This window comes from Poecilia reticulata, linkage group LG13, assembly GCF_000633615.1.
Source record: "Poecilia reticulata strain Guanapo linkage group LG13, Guppy_female_1.0+MT, whole genome shotgun sequence".
Taxonomy (NCBI): Eukaryota; Metazoa; Chordata; class Actinopteri; order Cyprinodontiformes; family Poeciliidae; genus Poecilia; species Poecilia reticulata.
The window spans coordinates 10,058,895-10,083,556 of NC_024343.1; the positions used below are offsets into that span (position 1 = coordinate 10,058,895).

General features: G+C 42.8%; 1 protein-coding gene across 4 annotated transcripts; it reads left to right on the forward strand.

Annotated features, from left to right (window-relative positions):
• On the forward strand, nucleotides 1-24,478 carry tiparp (TCDD-inducible poly(ADP-ribose) polymerase). 4 transcript variants are annotated; one of them, XM_008425320.2, is made up of 7 exons: nucleotides 1-328; nucleotides 1,267-2,271; nucleotides 11,961-12,150; nucleotides 13,476-13,663; nucleotides 18,296-18,595; nucleotides 21,030-21,287; nucleotides 23,247-24,478. In XM_008425320.2, the coding sequence occupies exons 2-7, from the start codon at nucleotides 1,292-1,294 to the stop codon at nucleotides 23,434-23,436; spliced, it is 2,106 nt and encodes a 701-aa protein (XP_008423542.1). In that variant the 5' UTR covers nucleotides 1-328; nucleotides 1,267-1,291; the 3' UTR covers nucleotides 23,437-24,478. The 4 variants fall into 4 exon arrangements, with proteins under 4 accessions (XP_008423542.1, XP_008423543.1, XP_008423545.1 ...); XM_008425321.2 differs by having other exon boundaries at nucleotides 1-214; XM_008425323.2 differs by having other exon boundaries at nucleotides 1-190.
• Nucleotides 24,479-24,662: the final 184 nt, after the last annotated feature.

Here is a 24,662-nt window from a genome sequence, read left to right on the forward strand (position 1 = left end):
GGGCGGAGCCTAGCGGTGCGGAGCCGGGGCAGCCAGGCAGAGAGTCTAACGCTGCGGCTGTGCTCACTTCTTTTGTCGGTTGGTTTGCTCCTCTGCGCCTTTCCTGTCCTGTCCTGGATACAAAGAGAGGAGATAAAAGACAGAGCATGAGAGCGACGAGGGAAACAGCAGGGGGACACCAGCGACCCAGGTCTGGGGACGGATACTACTTCTGGTACTAGCTTGTTTTATCCGGACTGGATCTGGAGCTTCGCCCGATGTACACACTGGATTTTGACCACGAAAGAGTGCCGCAAACGGGGGGAGAGGGGTGGACTTTGTCGCGCAGGTAGCGTATTATTCGTTTTAGCCTCGGAGAATAAAGAAATATAGTCTGTGGGGAAGCTAGTTAATGGGGAATTTAAATAGCAGCAGCAGTGCTTCTCTTATAACTATTCCCCCCCTTTTTTTTTTGTTATCCTTGCACCTGTAAAATCTGATAGTTCTTCACCGGAACGAAAGTTGCTTTTCGGCCTGTGGAGTGAAATTTCCTCGGTGTTTTATGTTGTTCTCTGCGCTGCAGTAGCTGCCTGCCCTGTGTGTGTGTGTGTGTGTGTGTGTGTGTGTGTGTGTGTGTGTGTGTAGCTGTGTCAGCTGGAGCCTACGTGCGAACTTGCTCGGGCAGTGATGTAAAGCGGCACGTAGTCGGCAGGGCCCGCGTATCGGACTCCCGTGATCAAAATATAGTCCCGGGGGAGAGAGAGAGAGAGAGTGGGGGTTTTGTTACACTCCTGATTTTATCGCTCCTGTGCGGATACGCAGCTGTAATTTGCAGGCATGACGTTAGCCGGAGAGCAAAAGGACTTAACGGGAAAAAAGGGGACGTGTTCTCGTTTGACATGATTAATCTGAGGCTCAACTTCCCTGCAGCGGGATTAGGTAATATTTTTCCGCTTCGATCGGCCAACCTTCCCTGCTTCCCCTACGAGAATCGGTGTAACAGGCTGTTTAGAGGGACTGATGTGTTTTGCGGCTGCTGCGGTGTTGTTCCAGTTTTTAATGTGCGGGGTCAATCTGGGATCACTTTCAGTAGATAGAGGGGGTTTCGATTCAGCATACAGGCGGCGGAGGTTTTCCTTCCCAGGAAAGGAAAGCCAGGGAGTGTTTGCCATAATAGCTCGCCCAAGCAGCATATTAATCTCTGCGATGACTTCACCTTGGAAACTGAGATTATAGGATTACGGCTGTTATCTTTGATGACTACCTCATTCTCTCTTTCTCTTCCAGGACCGTCCGGGCTTAGCAGGAGGACATGGGTAAAACTTTGCACATTCTCCAGAAATCCGCAGAACGTGTGCCGACTGCAATCTCGCTGGATGTGAGTTTAAATATGGACGAAGCGGAAGATTTCACGGAGCAGCCGATCGTCGGGCTTTCGGACAAAATACCTCTAGTGAAACCCTATTTCAGGAAGAAACAGAGGAAATTGGACCACAAATGCCTCCAACGCGCCCTGGATCCGATACTGACTAGTTTATTGAGCACGGATACTCTGGTGTCCGGGGATGGAGTGTTTGTTCCCCGCAGCCAGCCGGGCAGAACTCCGGGCACCCTGTGCGCGGCGGCGGTGGTGAAGCAGAGCTGCGTGGGGCAGGTGTGTCTCAAAGACCCGGGAGCCGCCGAGAATGCAGCGGCTGCGACCGGAGTCCAGGGGTTGATGAGCCGGGACGTCGACGTGGAGATAGCCGATACTACTGCGGAGCTAGAGGAAACGGAGCGACCCCAGCTGAAAGCTGGCCTCCGAGCTGCTGAGAGCACGGAGACAATCCCACCCTCAGAGAGGGATATACCTCCCATAGTCACACCCCAGGTTCCTCACCAGGAGGGGAGCATCATCAAAAGCAAAGACCTCCTAACCTCTGGCGCTAAAAGTGTTTCAGTGAAAGACTCCTCTGCAACCCAGGACCCCCACTCCCAGCTCCTGCAGCCAGACAAAGGGGTGCTGTTCCAGAATAAAAGCGAAGAGGCCTCCCTGGACCTAGTGTTTGAGCTACTCACTCAGCTCCAGTATCACACGCACCAGTCAGAATCTGTAGACATTTGTGTGGATTTCCTCCAGGGACGGTGTGTTTTTGGGAACGACTGTGCCCACCACCACACCGTGCTGCCCTACCACTGGCAGATCCGCAGGAGCAACACTCAGACATGGCAGAGCATAGCAGACGATTCCCAGGAGCAGCTGGAGAGACTGTACTGCAACCCAGACCAGGAACAAGTCCGACTCAAGTACCAGTAAGTATCTGCACAGGAACCTGTAGACTGTATTGGCATCTGAATGTACAACTTTAGGTAAAAAAAAAAAAAAAAAAGCAGTTTCTGGATATTAACACAAAAAGTAAAAACAAAAATTTATACCTAGATAGAAGCAACGGATATTCATATTGGTGCTAGCATTATGCAAAAGCTATGAAGTTGTTCATAACATGTACTTATTGGTATTTTTATGTTAATGCATAGATATATGGAAGAAATATACTAAATTAAGGAGAATAAAGTTGATATTAGCTTGGTAACTGCATTGGCTATCTGGTGGTGGGGTAGCTAATAGATACACCAGCTTTAGTTTGCTAAGTATCATTTATAAAAAGAAATTTATATTTGAAAAAGAGTGCTGGGTGGGACTCCTGTGCTTTCCACACCATGACTGATTACACATCTCGCAACTAGAATAATTTCCAAACATCTGTATTTGTATTTCTTTTAAGCGAGGGAACCGACTTTCAGCCATCTTGAATGACAGTGTGCAGCAACAAAAGGGGGTGGGACTACACTTATGCCTCAGACAACCAGAGAAATGTAGGAAGAGTGTGAAAAACCTTTTTAAAACCTTGCTTTCTGTAGCGTGTGTAAAGTGACACAAAATCGAATTTTTTTCGCCCGTATTTCAAAGCAGCAAACCAAACTGTTTCCATTCAACCTAGATCGTGTACACCAGTGTAACATTATACGTCTGAAAAGAAACCCAGTTGCTGTTGACATGTGCAGCAATTTATCCCCCGGTGGTCGTGATAAATAGGTATTTGTGACATAGCAACAGCGGCGCAGAAAGCTCATAGGCTGCCTGCAAATCGTCCGCCTCTTCAGGCTTGTTGGAAACAGTAAACCTCAGCTTCAGTTCTGTCTTCGGTTTCACCATCGGCCGACAAACTGAAAGCACCAGCTCCCCCAGCTGTTGTGCTGACGGCCAAGTAAATGTTACTTTGAATATAAATATATATATATGTTATAGGTCGCGTTTTGTCCCGGCGTGTCCTCTGGTTAGCATGCACCCTGTTGTTGCTCTTTATTTGAGCAGCTATCGCGGCCTGGCAGCCTAATAATCTGCTATCTGTTTCCTGCACTTCCCTGCTCCCAAACCCCCCAAACGCAGCCCTGTGATTGGCCAGCGCTCCAACCAAAGCAGAATTTACAGCCCTCATGAACTTTCCTGACCCCTCCACCCCCACTCGTCAGATGCACTGTGTGGTCAGTGACACAGTCTCGCTTGGCAGCTTGTCCTCTCGTGCACAATAGAGTGTACATTTGCACTAGTACACACACACGCGCGCGCGCGCACACACGCTTTGGCGTGCAGATGCTCTCACGAACTGGCTGCACGGGTAAACCAAGTGGCTTGCACTGCTCACACGCACGCATGCCTTTTAGTAGAGGGAGATAAACCTACCTTTTACTCTCTCGCACTCGGTGGAGAGACACACTTTAATGCAAGCACTTGGCAAACCCCAGCGGGGTGACATGGAGGAGCATGTGCTTCCTGTGAAACTGTGCTGCTCACAAGCAAACAATGGGGCCGCTCAGCAAGACGCTGACCTTATTCTAAACACAGGTTTCTTTATTATCTGCGTGTTCCCATTTACAGAAATACTTCTCCAAATTGACCCCCTTTTTTTTATTTATTTTTATTTTTTTTTTAAATTATTATCCGTGTTAACGTTTAATATTTTGGAGTATTCCATTAAGCATAGTCAGCGACGCATTATTTCACCATTGTCTCCTCAATCTTTCAGCATAGCTAATCCATTGAGGCAGTTCTCTGTGCTTGTTGTTGTTTTTGGCTTAAAGGTGTTCACTTATTTGCCGCTTCGTCTATTAACTTAACTTGTTGGTTCATGTTTCCAGCTGAAAGTGCATTCAAGGCACACACTGCGTCACTGACAGGATATGCACCTGGTGGAGTCAGCCTAGATTTTTTATTTTTTTTGTGTGTGTGACCTTTTTAGTTTGTCAACCTCTCACACAATCACACAGGACCATCTGGCTTGCTCAACTGAAACTCCAGCTGGAAATAAAACATGTCTGGGGGAAAAAGACACCCCCGCATTTGTTGCATGCTTGTTATTATTGCAAACAGGGATGAATAATATGGATGTTTGTTGTCACAATATCTTATTGTGCATATAGTGTCATAAAGCTAAAATTTGTGATTAAAAGTATTTGAAGGTTTTTCAATGTTTCCGGCAGTACGTCTGTCTCTGACTAGTCAAAGCCCTGCAAACATTACTTGACAAATAAAACTTAGCTAATGTCAAATAGGATTCTTGATTACAGGAGTTGCATTAGGTAGAGCTAAACGGCACACAATGATTGCATTCAGTCATACTTTTCAAACATACTAATTGGTACTTTTAGTGTAAGAAAAAATAGTTCAAAAAGCAAAATTAGCGACCCCAACATAATTTTTTTTGGCTTTACAAAAGCTATTAGTTTTTTCATGATAACTGTAAATTGCTATTTTTTATCACAATACTTGTTTTCCCTCATAGCAATACTTTACAATAATTGTCACCCCTTAATTATAAAGATCTGAGTATTTTGCTGCTCAAAACCACTCACAATTTTTTGTGATTTGCCACAATAGGCATGAGACGTATCACAAATTAACATTTTTATTCCTGGTTCTTATGAGGTATTTACAGTATCATGGTATTGACCCAAATTATAAACACAAATGCATCTTATCTTATTGCTTTTATTGAAAGCAGAAAACGGTGTTCCCTGCTGACGACAACTGTTAACATTTTCAAAAGGCCAGATTTTTCTTTTTGGTAAATTTGTAGTGGCCTTCTTTCAGCCAGCTGGCTGACAGGAAGTGTTGAGGTACTCTAATGCTTTCTCTGACTTCTCATGTTGACAGTAGAAATGATAGCTGTAGATGTTTGTGGTTTTGAATTAAAATATAGGAATACTTTAATACTGGCAACAAGCCAGACTCGTAACTAGCTGCAACATTTCAATATATATTTTTTGGCCCTCAGTCTGAAACAGGTTGGATTGTTTTAGAAAGGGCAACTAGGAACATTTATTATCTTGTAACATGTCTGATAATGATATGCAGAGGGTGTGGGGTTTCACTTGTTCAGCTGTTTCATTCACTGTAAGCAGTTGTTTTTTTTTAAGCTGACATTTTTGTTGATTTTAATTGTAAATGTTGGGAGTGTAGAAAGGTGGTTAGACTCTCTACTGGATGCCAGTGTTTCCCTTCTTTTGAGGAATCTGACAGCGAGTTTCTAAATTTACTGTTGATTTTAGGCTGAAACTCGGGAGTGGAGTCATTAAACTTTGGGATGTTAACTCTGATAAAGTTTAGCGTGTTGCTCTGTGTGTCCGTGCATGCGTGTGAGTGAGTGAGTGTGTGAACACCCAGGTTACTCTTCTTCAAACACACAGCTCAGCCTGTCTTTTCATGCACGCAAGACTGCAAACGCAGCACGAAGGTATCTCTAAGTGATAACATCATTAGTGATATAAGGGAGAGCACATGACTCTTGAAGCTTCTCTGTCGGTATGGCAACCAAGGCCTGTTTTTGCCTTCTTATACTGTGCAGCCACGCAAGAGCACTGGGCAGGAAAAAAAAAAAAAGAGAGAAAGAAAAGTGGATCTGCATCTGGTTAAGTGCTGCATTGTTGCACGTACGCTACAGCAAGCGTCCTGGCCTGATCCTTTCCCACATGTGTGAGTGTGAGCCATACAACACATAATCCCATCCATATGATGAGCAGGAGTGGAAGTCTGACTAATCCGTGTTAGGCATGAACTCAGCAGGAAGTAAGAATGTCACAGTCAATCCCGTGTCGTACATTCACTGTATCTCATATTTGCTGATGTAAGTGACTTGTGTCAGTTTTTATTTTCAGCCGTGTATAAACCCTCCAGCACATCTCCCGTAACTAGACGGGTTTAATTGAAATAAACCAGGCGGCAGTCAACAGACACTGAATGCGTCCGAGTTTTACATAGCCGCATTCACGGGTGTGTTTGAGCGAGCGTTGGAGACAGATTCTTTTGTCAGCCATGTGATAAAAGCCTTGCTTGTCATTAACTGACATAAAGAGTCGCTGAGCACCAAGGGCAGAGCAACCTGATACCAAGGTGTGTGCACGAGTGTGTCTTTGTGTTTATATCGCTGGGGGTTTCCATGTTTCCTCATTACCTAGTGAAAAAAAAATCATATATGGGCATGCTTATACGAGCTGGTTTACGCGAAAAGAAACATTGTTGAAAACGATCAGCCTTGGTAAATAGAGTAAATAGAGCCTGTGTGTGTTTGAGTCCATAGTGTGTCACACAGACCATGGCGTGAATCAAAGAGGCGAGGTCTGGGTTGTCCTGCCTCTTCTTAGTCAGATTGCCTCAGTCCTTCTATCATTTCCCTCTGTCTGGATTCACAAATTCAGAAGTTTTAGTCATTGTGGTGTACATCTTTAGCATTTTGCTTCTGTTTTGTTGGAACGGGGGTTTCTTCACATGTTGCCTCTTGAGGTTGTAAAGCCCTTAGGGAAATATCAAAATATGCAAAAGCTTTGTCATTAAGCCACTTTGTGTTTCTCCTTTTATCTAATCTTTATTAAACTAAGAAAAACCTGTTCCAGGTAGCTGTGGGATTGTGTAACAACAGCGTCAATGCGTAGAGAAAGGAAGCCCTGAACTATGAGTTCTGTGATGTGACGGCTGACTGAGGCATGCACCTGAACGGGAACAATCCAGGAGACGTCAGACGCCGTCCTTCATGGCGTTTGAATCGCTTGGCATGGAGAGTGAATCGGTCCAGCAGGAGGAAATAACACGAGCTTGTGACATCAATGCGGTGTTGTGTGTTTGGGTGTGTGTGTGTGTGTTAGAGAAGACTTCGTCAGCAGATTTGGTTGACTGACTGACTTATCTAGGCGTGACTGGATGGAGTTTGCATGTGTGTACTTGAATCTATCTAAAGAATGTGTGTGTATGTGTGTGTGTGTTGTAAAAGAGTAATCTTTTTTATTTTCTTCTAGTTTGTGACAATCACAAGGCTGAACTAATGGTGGTATGCAGGTACTTGTGTGTGTACCTGTGAGAAAGTTTAACTATATTTAAGAGCGTGTGTGTGCATGTGTGTGTGTGTTTCGACATGTAGGATCCAGTTGGACAGCACCATAAGTTTTAATCATCATTCATCCGAGGAAAGGCGTTGCTTAGCACATTTTTTCTCTTTCCCACATCACTGTCTTGTCATCCATTAAATCAGAGTTAGAAACTGCCGTTTGAATTTCGAAGCGTTCTCTGTTGACCTACATGAATGCACGTTTGCATAAACTTAAAGCAGTCTGACATTTTCATCGTGTTATTTTTTTTTTCTTTTGGGATTGGCCTGGGCATCAAAAACCCTGGATGTGAGTGCACTTAATTTAACCGGTGGAATTTTATTTTTAGTGTGAACTGGTCTAGCAGCAAGGGAGGGAGGGAGGGAGCAGGACTCAACGGAAAGCTTTGAAAAAACAAAAAAAAAAATCATTGTCTGACCTCTCTGGAGACCTGTCTTTGTTTGACTGTGTGTCTGTGAAAAGAGGGTTTGTGAGTGTGAGAAACAGAGCAAATCAGTAAGGTGGAGAGTCTGCCTGTAAATGTGAAAAAGTTCCCTTCCTCATAGTGAAACTTGAACCTTTGATCGTTCACACAGGTTTAACCACCTATGTGGATGCTGCATCGACGTGAGTTGGACACGGCGCTAGCGTGAGATTCTTCCAGTTATGATAAAAACAAAATTAAGCTTTTTTTTTAAAATTGTTTTGTTTAAACAAAACTTGAAAAAGTATGTGAAATACAGAAAAGTACAACTGCTCAATTAACTTAACATGTAGTTTGTAACATTTATTATTTGCTTCTTTGACTGGGATAAGTAAACCAAATATAGAGTAAGTATTAACATTTTGTGGAGGTTTTTAAGTACTTATTGTTCATATTATACATTTTCTTCTCCCTACAGATTAGTAAGTCTATCTGCTACACTCACACCACAGATAACTTACCAACTGCAGTTTTAAAACATTGTTTCCTTTATTAATTCAATATTTCTAAATTGCCTAGGATGTTTTTCTTGCAAGCAAAAGGAGACTAATAGTCTCATTTCAGACAGCTGACCAGCAGTGACAGGAGTTCTGTGCACAGAACTCCTGTCATTTTTTTTTGTAGTTCACCTGTAAATAAATGTAAACTAGAGACGAACCAGTTAGGCTCTTCAGAGCCGAAACAGATTTCCAGATTTCTGACCCGCTGTTATCAAAAGAAGACTTCTTTCATTTCCTTTTGTGGATTCAACAGACTTGATAATTAGCCTGCATCAGAGTGTTTTCTCTAAGTTTACCTGATTTCAAACAAACATCAAAGATGTACAGGGGAAACTGAGCTATTCGCATCACCGGCTGACTGACGTGCGCATCTCCACTCTAAACCAAGGGAACATTATGAGCAGATTTGAAGCGTTATTGGCATGCTCTCACTCCCTGCACCTCAGATTGTCAAAGTCTTTTACTGTTCTGTCAAGTTTTGGATCTCATTTCTGCATAAGAACAAACAACCTCATGCATTCTGTCATCAGACGGCCCTGTTGCTGGTAGAAACTGTTCTGCACTGAGAGAGAAGTCTGTGCAGGTGCCTGGTAAGCAGATTCTCCCTTCCTAAAAAACACAGCGGCGATGGTTTGAAGAGACCAAGAGAAGCAGCTAAACGGGGGGAACATTCCGAGGTGTAGACGGAGCAGAACGAAACGAGAAATAATTACGAAAACAAAACAAGTGGGAGAGAAGGAGCTGACCCGAGGCGAAGCAGAAGATGTACTGCCCCCCCCCCCCCCCCACCCACCCCCCACCCCCCCCCCACCAGCTTGTTAGTGCCACAGTCACAGCTTCTTGCCCACCTCACTTTTATCTGCCAGTACTTTTCTTGCTGCACCCGTTACCATAATCCTGTTTTTTCTGCTTCTCTCTTTTGGTTCTGCATTCAGTATTCAAATGAACTGCTGTGTTTGTTTTTCCCATGAAACTGAAACACCCTCTAGCTTGTTGAATGCTGAAAACAGCTTTCATATACAGAACAGAAAATCATTCATCTGCATTATCTCTTATTTTCTGGTAGTGCAGATATGATAGTCTGTGTCTTGGTTTTCAGTCACTGTTTTGTTTCTGCACGTGCTCATTAAGCAGCCTGCTGTTTCACTTCCTCTTATGGAGACGCAGTCGCCTTATGACTTAGCAGAAATTCAGCCTATGCTAACAGCACGTCCAGCTGCTATTTATGAACCAGTGTGATTGTAAGGTTTTGGAAAATGATTCAGGCTGTTACGTTGTGACAGAAAGCATTGTCTGGGTCCCTGCAACCTCAGTGACCAGTAATTACACTTACAGGAAGGAGAACTTAATTTGTGTTTACTCCCTACCTATAATAACCCGAGGTTTCACTGCTGCGGGCGCTGCATTAGCAAACAGGTTTGCACGCTCCTCCTCAGGTGATGCACATGGAAAACATCTCAGACTGACTACCGCCTGGCATTCGTCCCACTTGTTGTCTTGCAAAATGTCAACTGAGGGCAGTCAGACTGCTGTTTTGGATCCTTATTTGCTCTCTGTTCCCGACTCTGACTTTGAATATAACATACAGTGAACATAAAAAGTATTCAGCCTCTTTGGAGGCTTTATCGTTTTAGCGCTTTTGTAAGAAAAAATAAAGATCAGTATAATTTGACATTTAAAAAAATAATTTGGAAAAACGACTATTTTGATTTTAACAAACATAATTCAGTTAATTAAAATCTTATTAGGTGAAGTAAATGACTGCGTAAGCATTAACCGCCTTTAAAGAGGCCAACCTATTTCAGCAGAAGTCTTCCTAGTTTGTGTCATTGGTTGTCCCAGTTAGTGAAACAGAGATTAGTGGAGAGCAGCTGATTTGTGTTAACTAAGTTAAGTATGGAAACAGTGGAGTCATCATCGGTATTCCTGCTACAACATGAAGAGGAAAAAATAAATAAATAAATTTGGTTATTTAAAGAAAAGGTGATTAAAACTAGACATCTGGAGGGAGGTAAAGGAAGTGACACGTCATCAAACTACATAATGTGTTTGCTGAATACCAAATTCAGAAGCATATCATCTCCATCACAAATTATGGTGGTGGCAGCATCATGCTTTCAGGCTGCTTCTCAACGACAACAAACAGAAAAAGCAAAAATGTTCCAAGCCAACAAGTTGAATGTTCTGGATTCGTCAAATGAAAGCTCAGATGTGAGTCTTATTGAGAATTAGTGGTTGGGCACGAAATGAGCTGTTCACACCTGATCAGTCAGCAACCTGACCGAGGAACGGAGAAAACCGCTGACATCACTCGGTGCATCCACTAAATACTGATATCAGTGGGGTGAATGTTAATGAGGTCATTAGCTTACTCTGAATACAATTTTATATATATATATTATAGTGGGATTTCTATCCCTCACATGCTGAGACGGTGAGGGGGTCAAAGGAGTACAAACTCATTTAATAAATTAGAATATTACTGAAAAGACCATTTATTTCAGGAACTTCATCACAAAGTGAAACATACAGAAGGGTGTTTTAAAACATTTATTTCTGTTAACTATAATTTCCCACTTACAGGTATTGAAAACGTATTTAAAATGACATCAGATCAATAAAAAAATATTTAAAAAAACAGAAATGTGGGTTTAATGAAAAGCATGTTTAATTCTTGCTTAAAGGTTTCTTACAAAAGGTACTGATCTGACAAATGGGCCTCATTTGAACACATGTTCTAATTGCAAGATTAATTGTTGCCTCCTGCTGTTTGGGTAGATGAGTCTTCACTGAGTTCAGTGGTTAATACTTAATCTTTGGTCGTTATATCAAAACCACAAACTTCAGTGCATTTTATTGGGATTGCATGTGACAGAGAAAGTAAATGATGCCTAAATGGGGAAGTTGAAGTATGTGAGTAAAAAGCTGAAAACCGTGTCGTGCAAGTGTGTACTCCCTCCTTTAATTGGATACCTCTAAATAAAATGATGTGCCTGTTGCTTAGAGAAGGCACATAATTAATAAATGTGTAACTTAATCTCAGGGTGATCACAGCTGCTCTGCGAAGGCCTCATAGGTCTAGTCCATCAGCGAATGTCATTAGCATCCAGGAACACAGCAGTGCTCTTAGTCAAATTACAGCAAAATGAAACGTTTTGGCTTGTTGGTGTTTAATGACAAAATGTTAAATTTAGAGGTATAAATATAAACATCACAGTGGCTCTCCTAGCAGGCATTTACATTTTATTTCACTCATCATGGAGTCATTTGTGTGTGTGTGTGCGTGTGTGTGTTTTCAGGGAAATGTCCTGTTCTCACACACTGCTGTCACCCTGTGTGACTCACTGTGTTTGAGCAACCAAAGGTTTGGTCGCCTCGCTCCGGGGCACATGGCTTGCATTAACGGCCACATGTTTGGTCACATGGCAGCTGATAGAAATATAAATCAGGACCATTTAACAGCAAGGTCACCGAGCGGCAGCTTTGAGGATGATTGGTCAGGGTTTTTCTTTTTGTTGTTGTTTTTCTTTCCTACAAAGACCGCTGACCCCCTGGAACTTGCTGGTTCATTTTTAACTGGAATATTGTTTTTTTTTCAGGGGCCGGGTGTTTTTGCTGGAGTTTGCGACGATGCGAGTTTGTGACCTGGAGTTTGACTGCGTCCGCCGGCTGACCACTCCCCCCTGCCCTCTTCCCGTTCCTGCAGCGAACCCTAACTCCACCCCGAGCTGTCACACAGTGTGGAAGTACTACTGCAGAGACAACATTGGTTGGAGGGAATACTCTGAGGTGAGCCGCTCTCTGCCTCTCTCTGCGTTTGCGTTTGCTTTATTTCACGCCCTGTGAACACGAGGCCAGACACATTAACTTTGCTCCCACTAATCAATCAACTAGCAGCTGTGATTCGATCGAGTTAGAAACACGCAAACAAGCACTCCTGAAGACTAGGTATGTGAAACAGTAGCCTGGCGAAAAACCAGCTCTTTGTTCTACAGTTTGCTTTGTACAGAGGATCTGGACCCCCAGATATTGAGAAACGATTGCTTGCTGGAGGCGTTAATTTTAAACAATTATACCCAATCACTAATGTTTGGCTGTCACGTATTTAATGCAACAGCTCAGTGACGCTTACAGTAAATTGTGTTGAACCACAGCATCCTTGCCAGCAATAAAATGTCTTAAATATGCAGTATTATGTGTTTCCCACGCACATGTTGGCATTTTATAGTGCAATCAAATACCTATTACCTTCAGTTGTTGTAAAAATGCTTTATATATCAAACATAACTTAAATAAATTTGATGTTGGAATTTGACGCCTTGAAACTAGTCTCTTTAAGAAGCTCCTGCTCTTTCTGACACAACAATGATCCTCATTGTGGCGTTTACAAAGGCTCTTAGAGAAGAAGTTGTTTGTATGATAAGCTCAGCAGACGCACAGTTCAGCCAAAGTTTTTGCTAACTGCTGCTGCCGCTAGTTGGAGGAGCTGAGTGGGGGAGTCGCAGGGGAGAGGTGGTCTGTGAGACTGCATCTCCAAGGAGGAGCTGCGAGGAAAAGGCGGTGCTTTGCAAGAGCAGGTGTTAAGGCACCTCCAAATGGTTGCCATGGGAGATTCAGGGATTCCTGAAACATGCATGAAAGAATCAAGGCAACACTTAAGGGAATAACATTTTGACATGACGTATAAACCTCAAACAAGTCCATTTTACATAATACTGCCCCTTTAAGACATTCCTCTTGCTTAAACTGTAAATGCTCAATATTTTGAAATGTGACCAACATCAACTGAACAGCTTCGATCACTTCTTCCGCTGCCGTTGTTGAACCACAACCATGATTACAAGTTTAAAACGGCATGAAAAAATATTTGTTCCCAACTCCTCCTTCTGTTCGCTGATTGACACGGTTGAAATACTACTGGAGAAATAGAGTTCAATGGGAGAAATCCCAGACGAAGCAGGGAAAGGAGATGAGAATTACTTATTATCCGTGTTTGAGTTTGGTTTCATTTAAAAACAATCCATCTTAATCTCTGCTGGCTTTGCTTGACTAGCTGGACAGTGACTCAGTCTCCCTTCTTCATGTCCTCTTTCTGGTTTTCTCCTCCCCTGCAGCCGGTGGTGAAGCTCATCGAAGAGGCAAGTTCGAGGGGCCTTAAGGAGGTCCGATTCATCACGCTACAGAACCAGTATATCCTCAACATCAAGGAGGGCTTCCAGCAGAATGCTGTCTTCGGCTTCAGACGGCAGATCAAGAAGAGACCCATGTTCATGTCGTCTGTGATCCTCACGCCGCACCTCCAGTAAATATCACTGTTCACTCTGATCCAGTTAGTCCTGTTTAGGTCTGGAAGTTGAGATCAGCCTCAATCAGAAACTTTGCAGTTTGTCTGTCAGCGTTCGCATTTCCCTGTCTGAGGGTGCTTCCACCAAACTGGTTTGGTTGTAACCCCTATGTACAGTAGTTTTAAAGAAATGGCGTTAATTAAGCTGGTGATGCTGGTGCATTTGTTTTCAGGGATGAAGAGAAATAATATGATTCATATTATCATTATTACATTGGAAATGGCACCAATATATCTATCTGGTTGTCGAAAACCAATCTGATTGTCTTTTTAGCTGCAGTCCTCCTTAATTTTTAGAACTATTTTGCTGGGGGGAAAAAAATTCTCTCTCTATACTTTATCACTAAATTCCTGCCAAACAAATATGTGTCATTTTTAATAAATGTCAAAATGCTAGTTTTTTTTACACTCCACTCCTACCACTATCATACTGCATATTTGAGTCTCGGTAAATGTAGAAATTAAGCTTTTTTTTAAATTTGATGTGGGAACAGTGGTGCTGTGATTTTGAAGCTCATCTGTAATATTGTTGATGGCTTTGATATATATGATATTTGTGTTATAAGCTTTAGTTTCATACAAGATCAATACAGGAAACAGTGTTTTATTGATCTCAGCCTCACGTCTCTCATGTTCGTCTGCTGCGTGACTCAGAAAAGAGCAGAAAAAAAGCAGCTTTCACACAGATTTGACGTTATGAAACCTCATAAATAATGAGGGAAAGTGGTCAGTCCTCAGCAGAGAGGTGAAGCTTAATCACTTTATTGATGGTTTCCTGCCTGCTGTTTTGTTCTCACTTCTGCTTTTTATTGTACTATCCGGCACATCAGCATAATAATAATTTATCTCTTTCTACTCGGTGTTGTCAGAGAGCATCGAACTCTTGAGGTTTTAGAAAGGGGGAAAGAAAAAAAAAAACTTGATTCCTGGCAGTACTGCTGTGTAATTCTCACTGCTGGCTTTCTACCGTGTAACAATCTGTCTCCTCATGGCTCTCCGTGTTCCCCGGGCGTCCTAGCTCTGTGTTTAGGTACGTGCAGGCACACACAGGCCGGTACACAATGCCAATGTCACAGTCAGGGCTGAATGCTCAAAAGGCTCTGAACGCCACGTCCAGTTTTGATCCGTTTCAGAACGCATCGGCAGCCGGAGCTGAACCAACACTTACCCCCGGCTCAGATTTTTGGCAAGTCAGACGTCGTCACCAGGACACAGGAGCTGTTCTGTGACGGGGAAAGCACGCCTGGAGCAGACAAGATGTGAAATGAGATAATGAAGCAAATGAAAACAGATGAGAAGAAGAGGGAGGATCGTGGAGACAAAGAAATTAATGCTCCCAGTGTTGTGAACCCCTCCACCCCTCTTGACGGGATTAAATTTGTTCTCACACTCATTTTCTCAAGCCCTGCTTTCCCGTCTTTATAGCGGCGAAGAGATGTGCCTGCAGTACTCTCCTCTGTCTTACTTTGGAAACAAGTGATACCTGATTCTCAGCCCATTTGCAGATTCTTCTGGTGCGGAGCAGGTTTTCTAGAATAAGCTGTGCCCACCGGGCCACAACAGTCAAGAGAGAGCCGGAGAAAAGAAAGAAAAAAACAGATTGTGAGGGCAAGAACCAGACAGAGAGAAGAAGAAAAGAGACACACAGGCAGCGAGGGTGAAAGGGAGTGCAGCCGGAGAGGATCTAAATGGGTTCCAGACTCTGAGCTCCGGAGAGTCGCGCTGATGAGGGAGAGAGGGTGAGAAACGTCACTGCAGGGAGCTGGAGCTCAACTGTTGGTTGCATTTGTCCATCAATAAATTGCAGTAGCTGCACTCAGTCACATGCATCTCAGTTAATTTATTTTTATTATTTTACTTAACCTTTATCTATACAGGTTCTCACTGAGATCCAAGTTGACATTTACAATGCAGACCTGTTTTTGATAAAACAAAAAGGTTTACAAACACACCAACAATAGAAAGAATTAAAACATTTGACTATATTAAATAAGCTAGTAAAATAAAAAAATATGAGCTAAAAACAAGAGCAACTTTCATTAGAAGACTTCTGTTCATATGAATGATTATGAAAAGTTGAATTTGTCAGAATATTAGAATATTTCATAAGAAGAAACCTGGATTTACAATACAAAGATGTTAAGTAGAGGTCTACTGATTAAAATGTGTCAAAGTAAAAACGTATTTTGCAGTAAAGCCGGCGGTTTCAGTGATGTAAGTCAATCAATGGAAAGTTGAGTGGAAGAAAAAAGTTGGTAAATAAGTTCACACTGCTGAGTCCCATCAGCCGAACCAGAGACATGCATTTTACGTGGCTTCAGGAGAGGACAGACGAGACCACTTCCTGGTGGTTTATGGTGCATACAGAAGGCGTCGGGTCTGCAGGAAGAAGGGGAGAAGCCCAGAATCCACAGATGGGGATTTATGAAGCCAGGTCATCTGCCGGCGTTGGTTCGTTGTGTTCTGTCAAGGCTAAAGTCAATGGAGCTGTCCACGAGAAAACTTTAGAGCATTTCCTTTAGCATATCTATCCTAAACTGCAATGGAAATTCATATAGTGACATGAAAGAAGAAACTAGAGAAACTACAAAATTACTACGGACTGCTCTTAAAGTTTTAATGGTGAAAAAAATCCCCTAAAATTCCCAGTAAGGGAATTATCACTTATCAAGTTGGATAAATCTTAGCCAGTTAATCATCCTTTTAAGTGACCTAAGCCTAGAAAGCTCTTCCTTCTTTCCTGTCCTGTTCTTTCCTAATCACTCCTCCTCCTCCTCCTCCCTCCTAGCTCTCATTCTTGCCTGCCTCCATCATTCTTTCGGCATCTGTCCTTTTTCATTTCGCACTTGTTTTCTGCAGCAGTCTGTCTGTGATCTCCTCAAAGCGCCGAGGGAATAGAGACTTCGATTGCAGTGCAGGGAATGAGGGAGGTGGTGGGTGTCGCTTAGACCAGACCGACAAGATAAGAGAGAGTGGAAGAAAAGAGACGAGAATAACTGTCACACTACCTCAGAGCCTCTTCATAACACACACGCACACACACACACTTTCGTATGGATGATGGAGCTAACAGCATTTACACTTAGAGGGTGATAACTTGACAGAAAAACTACTGTTACTGACTCAAATGCCAGACGTGGTGGAGGACTTTTTCTTTTTCTGTCACTGCGATGACGGCTCTACAATTGGCATTTTCTTTCTTTTCTATAGTTCTTTTAGCCCCCCACCGTTCCCCCCACCCAGTCCTCCTTGTTCTCATCTTCTCCTGTTTGGTGTCTGGGTTTCATTTTCGCACCATTGTGTTGTGTCGTTTGACGGTTGACGTGCAGCGGCGCCGCCCTGCAGTTCGGATCTGTCACGGCTGGCAGTCGGAGGGGATGTGATTCCGAACGTGCAGCAGATGGAGGCTTTTGGAAACGCTTATGATTGGAAACAAACGAGAGCCGTCGTTGTGGAAAAGCGTGGGCATTAAAGTTGCAGATGGACGTTTGCGTGCAGACGTAGCAGCGAGCGTCACCTTGGCTTTAGGCTTTTACTAATGACTACAAACTCCTTCTTCTTCTGGTGCAGACAGTCTGGAGCAGTTCCTCCTGTGGGGCTAAAATGTGAGCGTTGATCGGTGGAAGACCCAGTTCTGCTTTGACTTTCATCTTGGCTCAGACTGGGAGCTGTGGTCGCCGGATTATATATCAGGCACCTAATTCTGCGTTTAATGAAGCAGCAGAAGGGCTTTTAATAAGGTGCAGCAAAACGGAGCAGAGAGTAATCATTCCTGATCCGGCCCCTGTTGGTTTGCATGTTGATTCTCTGCTGGCAAATTTACAGAGATTTGCGAGTGATGTTCATGGATATCCGAGAAAAAGAAACTTTTAATACGTTTTAAAAAACGGTTTTGTCTGCTCACAGGCTCATTTCTCTGTAATAAGAACTAGGTTACATACAGCTCTAGCTAACTAAGTTTCAGTAAAATGCTGCTGCAGATCACAACCACAAACTGTATTACCTCTGACTTTACTTTATTGGGATTTTATATGATTCATCACACAAGGTTCGTCACATGTTATTTCTTAACTTGTTGCCATCTTGTTTACACCAAATAATTCAGTGATTTAGAAATGTTTCGTTCTGTTACTTAAAGCAGCAACAAGATGTTGTGAAAACTCTCAACAAAATGGAGATTTGCAATAAACATAGAAGATATGATGGAGACTTGAGTGCTATGTGCAGTAAGTTTCTAGTTTCTTACTGTAATTTGGGTTGAAGGTGATAACAAAGAAGGTATTTAGAAAAGAAACCCAGAACCTCTGGATTGTGCTGGATTAAGTGCAAGATGTGGATTAGAGTGGTCCAGTTCAGTGGAGGAACTCGTGGTATTGCTTGGTTGGCACATTCAGTTTCAGTGGTTTTTTTTCCTTATGTCCTCTTCTTCGTTTTTAATAAACAACAAATTCATTTCTCAGTTATGTATTCTGCATCATATATAGCAGCTCACAGCCTACTCAGCAACTATCAGGGCTAATAGAGACACTTTGTGGTTTCTAAATAAAGTGTATTTTCTCTAAAAGACCTAATGTTCTTTTTCCTCTTCAGGACTTTGGGTGGTCTCTCTCTACCCGCTCTCCCCTCCACGTCTGCGCCTGCACCGACCCCGATGGACATCTCCTCGCCGCATCCCCTCTCACCGACATCGACCAACCCTCCCAGCCTTTTTCCAGAGACATGGCTGCCCATGCCGATGAGTCAGGACTTCCTGCGGGTGCCCGTGTCGCGCGAAGACCGCAGCTACAGGACGGTGTACAGCCTGTTTCACAAGACGGTATCAGAAACCAAGTTCAGGATCATCAAGATCCAGCGCGTCCAGAACCCCTTCCTCTGGGAGAAGTATAAGAGGTGAGGAGTTGTTGAATTAAGCAGAAGATCATTTTTGTGTGTCGAGGTGAGAAAGTTGGCTGCTGGCATGTCTGCACGCAAGACATTTCCTAAAGCTGTGGCGAAAGGTTTTGGCACGCAACTGGTTTTTCTGTTGTTTACCTGAACTCATCATCAGTTCCTGTGTGAAACTAAGAGGTATAAAACTTTAGAAACCTGTCACAGTTGAGAAATTTGACCACATTTAAAGACGTAGCCAATGTTCTCTAGCATACCCCTTCACAGGACATCTCAGATTATACTTGTATTAAATTACACAGGTGAATTTATTTTAGGTGTCAGGTGAAAGAGGGTTTCGAGTTAGAAACAGATCCCCCACAGAGGTGAAAATTCTGTAAACTTTTTTCAGTCTTTGCAAGTTTTCTGTAGAACCTGCAGCTACCACCTAAATGCTAAACGTTCTCAAAATGTGCCTCTGGAAGCTCACTCTTCGTTTTTTTTTGGAAATCACAAATGGTAGCTTCACTTGTTCCAAACCTTCCATGCGCATTTAAAACCGGGTCATAATCAGTTCTGAAGCTAAAAGAGAGAAGAATCGAGACGAAATAGGCCAAATGATGCCAGCTGTGTGGGACTTCGTGAGAACGATTTGACAGTGGTGTGTGAACACAGCAGATGGGGAGATGTTTGGTGATGATGATGTTCCTGTTGTGAAGGCAGCGGGCTAACCGCTGTGGTCAAAGCAGGCCTTCTCCTATCAGCTGCAACAGTTGAACCCTCCCACACCGACCAGTACCGCACGGTTTCACAATGACTACCGGTGTGTGCTTGTGTGTGTCTGCCTCGCCACCTCCGAAAGCGATGCCCCCTCACTGGTTCTCTCTCGATTTCCTTTTCCCACAGTCTGCCTGCTGCAGCAAAACCATAACTTCTTGTTTGCGCGAGTTCATCTGCGTGCGATAGCTGAGCGCTGCAAACAAAATTGGTGTAGTAGGAAATCGGGAGCGTGCGAGCGAGCAGCGCGCTGCGTGCAGTGTCATGTCGCAAGCTGTGGCATTGTGTGAGTTCACGTGAGGGTCACAGCCTCGGTGACTCACCTCGCTTTCTCCTCTGCGTTCCTTATTGATCTGCTTACATTACAGAGGTGATGTGTACATGCAGTGCTGGTTGTTGAAGAAAGATGAACTCTAAAGTTTTATTTTTTGCAGATTCAGGGCAGGGATCAATAAAAGTAAAACTACTAGACCATGCTGTACATGAGCTCTTCAGCCAATCTTGAATTTTAATTATCTATATTCATCCCACTAAGAGCGATATACCATTTCTGTTCATTTTTTATGATGACTTTCAGCTAATGAAAACACAAAATTCAGTTTCTCTCAAAATCATACGGGCACAAGAGAGCATTTTTATATCTACTAATGTTCCTCCTTGGTCAGGGTTCCTTTCACAAATATTACAGCATGCTGATGAGCCCAGGTTGCTTTATTAGTGGACATCAACTCCACACTCTTCTTGACGATAGTCCACAGATTCTCTGTGGGGTTTAGGACATATTAGTTTGCTCTCCTATCAAGTGATTTAAGGTAGCTCCTGCTGGAAAATGGAATCAACATTTCCATAAAGCTCATCAGTAGAAGGAAGCATGAAGTGCTCTAAAGTTTCCTGGTAACCGCTGCACTGATTTGGGCCTGATAAAACACAGAGCCCTGGCAGATGACATCGCTCCCTAAATTCTTACTGATTGTTAAAGTAAAATGGATTCTGTGCCGCTTGACCTCCTTCTGACACTGGGACTTTTTTATTTGATGAGAGGACTTTGGGCATTAAGCTAAGATGCTTCCATTGTCTCAGGTTCAGGAAGTGTTTTAAGCTGATAACCATCAGCTGTAGGCTAAACTCTGGATGGATCTGCTCCTCCAGCTGCTTTTAATTTGATGGGAATCTACCATAAACATTGGAATGGGACTATGTGCACTATCCTCTCAATGCTGCTGTGAGCTCTGCTGTGGGTGCTGTTTTTTTTTTTTTTTTATAACAATTTTTCCTTCCACTCATCTTTCCATTACTATGATATGATACATTTTATGACTTACCCTCCTTATTGAGGCTACCAATGATTGCTAGACACCTGACAAGCAAGCATAAATGAGTTTTTATTTAAAGTATATTATTTACTACTCTTAAAATTAGAAAATAGATTTTTTTTAATAAGCAATCAAAATTAAAAAAAGTATAAAATGTGATGTGTGTGTGTAATGATTTCACATGAAAAATGTTCACTTTTTAAATGAATGATTAAAATAATCTCTGACTACATTTTCATGTGAGATGAGCTCATGTAGTATTTGTCCCAATGGCTCGTTTCATTCACATTAGAAACAAATAACCGTTTCCGATGACATTTAGTGACCAAACCCCGTCTCAATGTCCGCCTCTGTGTGTGCTCTGACAGGAAGAAGGAGTACATGTCACGCCGCATGACCGAGATGGACCGGCTGCTGAGCGAGCGCCACCTCTTCCACGGCACCTCGGCCGACGTTGTGGACGGCATCTGCAAGCACAACTTCGACCCGCGCGTCTGCGGCAAGCACGCCACCATGTTCGGCCAGGGTTCCTACTTCGCTCGCAGGGCCTTCTACTCCCACAACTTCTCCAAGCGCTCGCCCAAGGGAGTCCACTGCATGTTCTTGGCCAAGGTCCTCACTGGCAGGTGTGTGTGAGCGCGTCTATCCCACTGGACGAGACGGCTTCTGTTTTCAAAAAGCATCGCTTTATTCCACTGGTGGCATTTTGCTGTTTATGCTTTACTAGACTTTGCTTTGAAGGGAACTGGATACATCATAGTTTATTAAATGCTAAATCAAGGCCTGATGTATCCGGGGTTTATTGACGTTCGCATGGTTTTAGTGTCCCCAGTGAACAGTTTGGTGTGTTTGACAGGTCGGTTCCCTTCAGGACGTACTTCTTTCCAAACAGATTTTTTGATCCTACTTCTCCCCTCTCCACTTAACTCCTGCCGATAAAATTGACAGAACGCATCAACATTAATTTGGATCAGGAAAATCTTGAGGTTCTTTTCCATAAACCATCTTTCAGCCGGACCATGCTACTCCGATTCCTTCAAACAAAAGTCAAATCCGCAGGCGCACATGTAAAACAGCTGATTTGGCTGAGCCCATCATACATCACCACCTTTGTTATGCCGAGGCAGACAGTCCATGGCGCGTCCAGGGAATTGTGCAGCGGTTTGGAAACCACCCCCTCCCTTCCTTCAATCAGGCACACACAGGAAAACGCTCTTTCTCCAAGTCTGGGTTCAATCTGTTCCACATAACAGGCGAAGGTTTTGCTTTCATACATCTACTCTCAGCCTTTGTCTGTAACTAAGAGTCTTTTTACTTTAATTGGCTGTTTTTTATGAGAACTGAAGTTACGATGCAATGCTTCATTTCATTCATTTAGTTGGAGCATACATCAAAACTTTTACAACCTTTGCTTTTCAGTCATGTTTGAGCTTGAAGCTCATCTTCATTCATTTCCCTGTGCAAAGTCAAAAAATGGGGGGGGAAGCATAAAGTGGGAACAAGTCAGATGGAAAGCAATGAATATACATATGGAAATTTGAACTATGGATATGATGCATAGTTAAATGGCTGCTGAAAGAGTCTAGTGATAGCAAACTCTGTAACTGAAATATGAGCTCATAAGATGCAGACTCATCTCACAATTTGTCCAGTGAGGAGGACGAAGTCGGGATAGATGTTGACAGGCGTTAGCCTGCAGGAGATGTAATTTACTCTGCCTGTAATTTATCATGAATGACAAAGATTTGTTAGTCAAAGAACTGAAACTCTGCAGCATTCAGACTGGAAGATACAATCTCTCCCAGAGAGCCATGCACCTCTTCTTTAAAACAAAGTAGAAGTGAATGGAAGCAGCTGAAAAACTCACTTCTCTGGACACAATTTCCTTTTGTTGAATCTCTCAAGGATAATCTCAAATACAGTAATGTAGCTGTAAAATGTGACTCCGAAAATATCCACTCAACCACTGAAAATCCATTGTACAGTTCTACAAAACCAATTTTCCTGAGACTTAGAACGACACCCATGGTTGCCTCAATGGTCTGACTGCTTCTTCTGCAAAAACTTGGTCTTAGATTTGAGTTGTTCCTTTCTTTGAAGCCAAGTTTTTAATTTCATAATCACGTGACAAAGAAAGAGGTCTTATAAGAAGTCTTTCCTCTGGGCTATTTACTTTCGTGAACCTTGCCCTGTTTCCTGGGTAAATTATCTTTGGGAGAAAACAAAAAAAAAACAACTCACCTTGCAGACGCAGATCCATTCAATACGGTTTTCTTTAAAAGGTCTCCTTTGTCAAGGAACTAATCCATGTTTTTGTTTACCGTAATGCCCGAGTGTTGCATTTGCTCTTAAGTCATCAGTAGAGCTGTATTTGTCTGGTTTCAGGAATCTGAGGTTTCCTGGCTTTGGAATATATTTTTACTTTAAAAAGCAAACGGTGTAAATTTACATTTAAACAGTCTTAATGTTTAAAAGTTTATACTTCCTTGCCTTCACTGGCACCATTTCTTCCTTTTATTCCTGCAGGGTTCTTGTAGCATTGCTCATATTTTTTTCCCGTCTTCTTTGTGTTTTTGCTTCTTCAGGTTCACCGTAGGAAACTCCTCCATGCGCAGACCTCCGCCCATCAACCCTCGGGACCCCTCCAGTGACCTTTATGACTCCTGTGTGGACAACTGGGTGGACCCCCAGATTTATGTCATTTTTAACGACGACCAGAGCTACCCTTACTTTATTATTCACTACGAGGAGGTACCCAATACAGTCGCCGTATAAGTCCTGCATCAGAACTTTTGGCGTCTGTGCTTGCAAATGCTTGCGAGTCGCTGTCTGCACGCGCCCCGTTAAGGTAACAGATGGACTGGGGTTTTTATGAAGTTTCAAAAAGGACCAACTAAAACCAAATGATCCAACCAACTCTTTTGGAATACTGCGGTCCAGCGCTGCCCATTTGGTACTTTAAACAGGTGAAAGCAGACTAGGAGATGCTTGCAGATGTTCGGCGATTCACAACGTCTCTCAACTGGACTGCATTAGACCAGATTAAATTGGACTAAACTGGATAAGCAAAGGACAGCTTCTCTTGGTGTTCAGACTTTAGTGGACTTACCACACCTAATGAATCAGGATCCCATGGATGTTCATCACTGAGCCAAAGCAAATTTGATTTGTTTTCTTGCTTTGGAGCAAACACAGGAAAAAAAAAAAAAAACTCTGTCCCTTTTTATTATTTAGGATTAATGTGTACATGAATATGTTTAGAGGACAAACACTGTCGGAGACGGTTAATATCCTGCCTGTACTGTGAATGACCAGCTAGAGAAATTACAACGTTAAGGAATCAGAACTCAGCCAATCAGAGGCCTCAGTAGAGAAATCATAGTTCCTTTCACCCAGCCTCCTGCCCATACATGTTTTATTTAAACTCTGTGCTGCGTGTTTAAACCTCTTGATCTAGTGGCCATTGATCTCGTGGCCTATTCATCCAGACGATGGAGACGAGTCTCACTGTAAACCTCCTGGAAGAGGACTCTCCATGAAGCTGCTCCCAGTCGCTCGTCTTTTCTTCACTCCCGGCTACATTCTGGTTCCTGTCTGCAGGGTGACTGAAGAGTTGTATGGTTTGACGCCTGCACAACGCGCTGCTGCAGTTGGTCTGCGCTGTAGCTTTTTTTTTGTCAACAAATCAGCTGAAGCTCATCTCTCTCTTAGACCGCTCTCTCGCTCAGAGACAGTAGAACATTTTGTTGTCTTTTTTTTTTCTTTTTCTTTTTTTTTCATTTTTAAGACAAACTGTACAGGTGTTCTCTTTTGTTTATATTTGAACTGTGTGCCTTTTGTTCATAAAAAATGTTTATTTATGTTAGTTTTAATGTAACATTGATTAATAAAGAAATTAAAAGAGCAAACGACCAAACTACAGCCTTGCGCTTTGTTCAGCTCATGCCGATTGAGAAAATGAGTATTTATTTAAAATAGTGTTTTTATAAACCATTTTGATA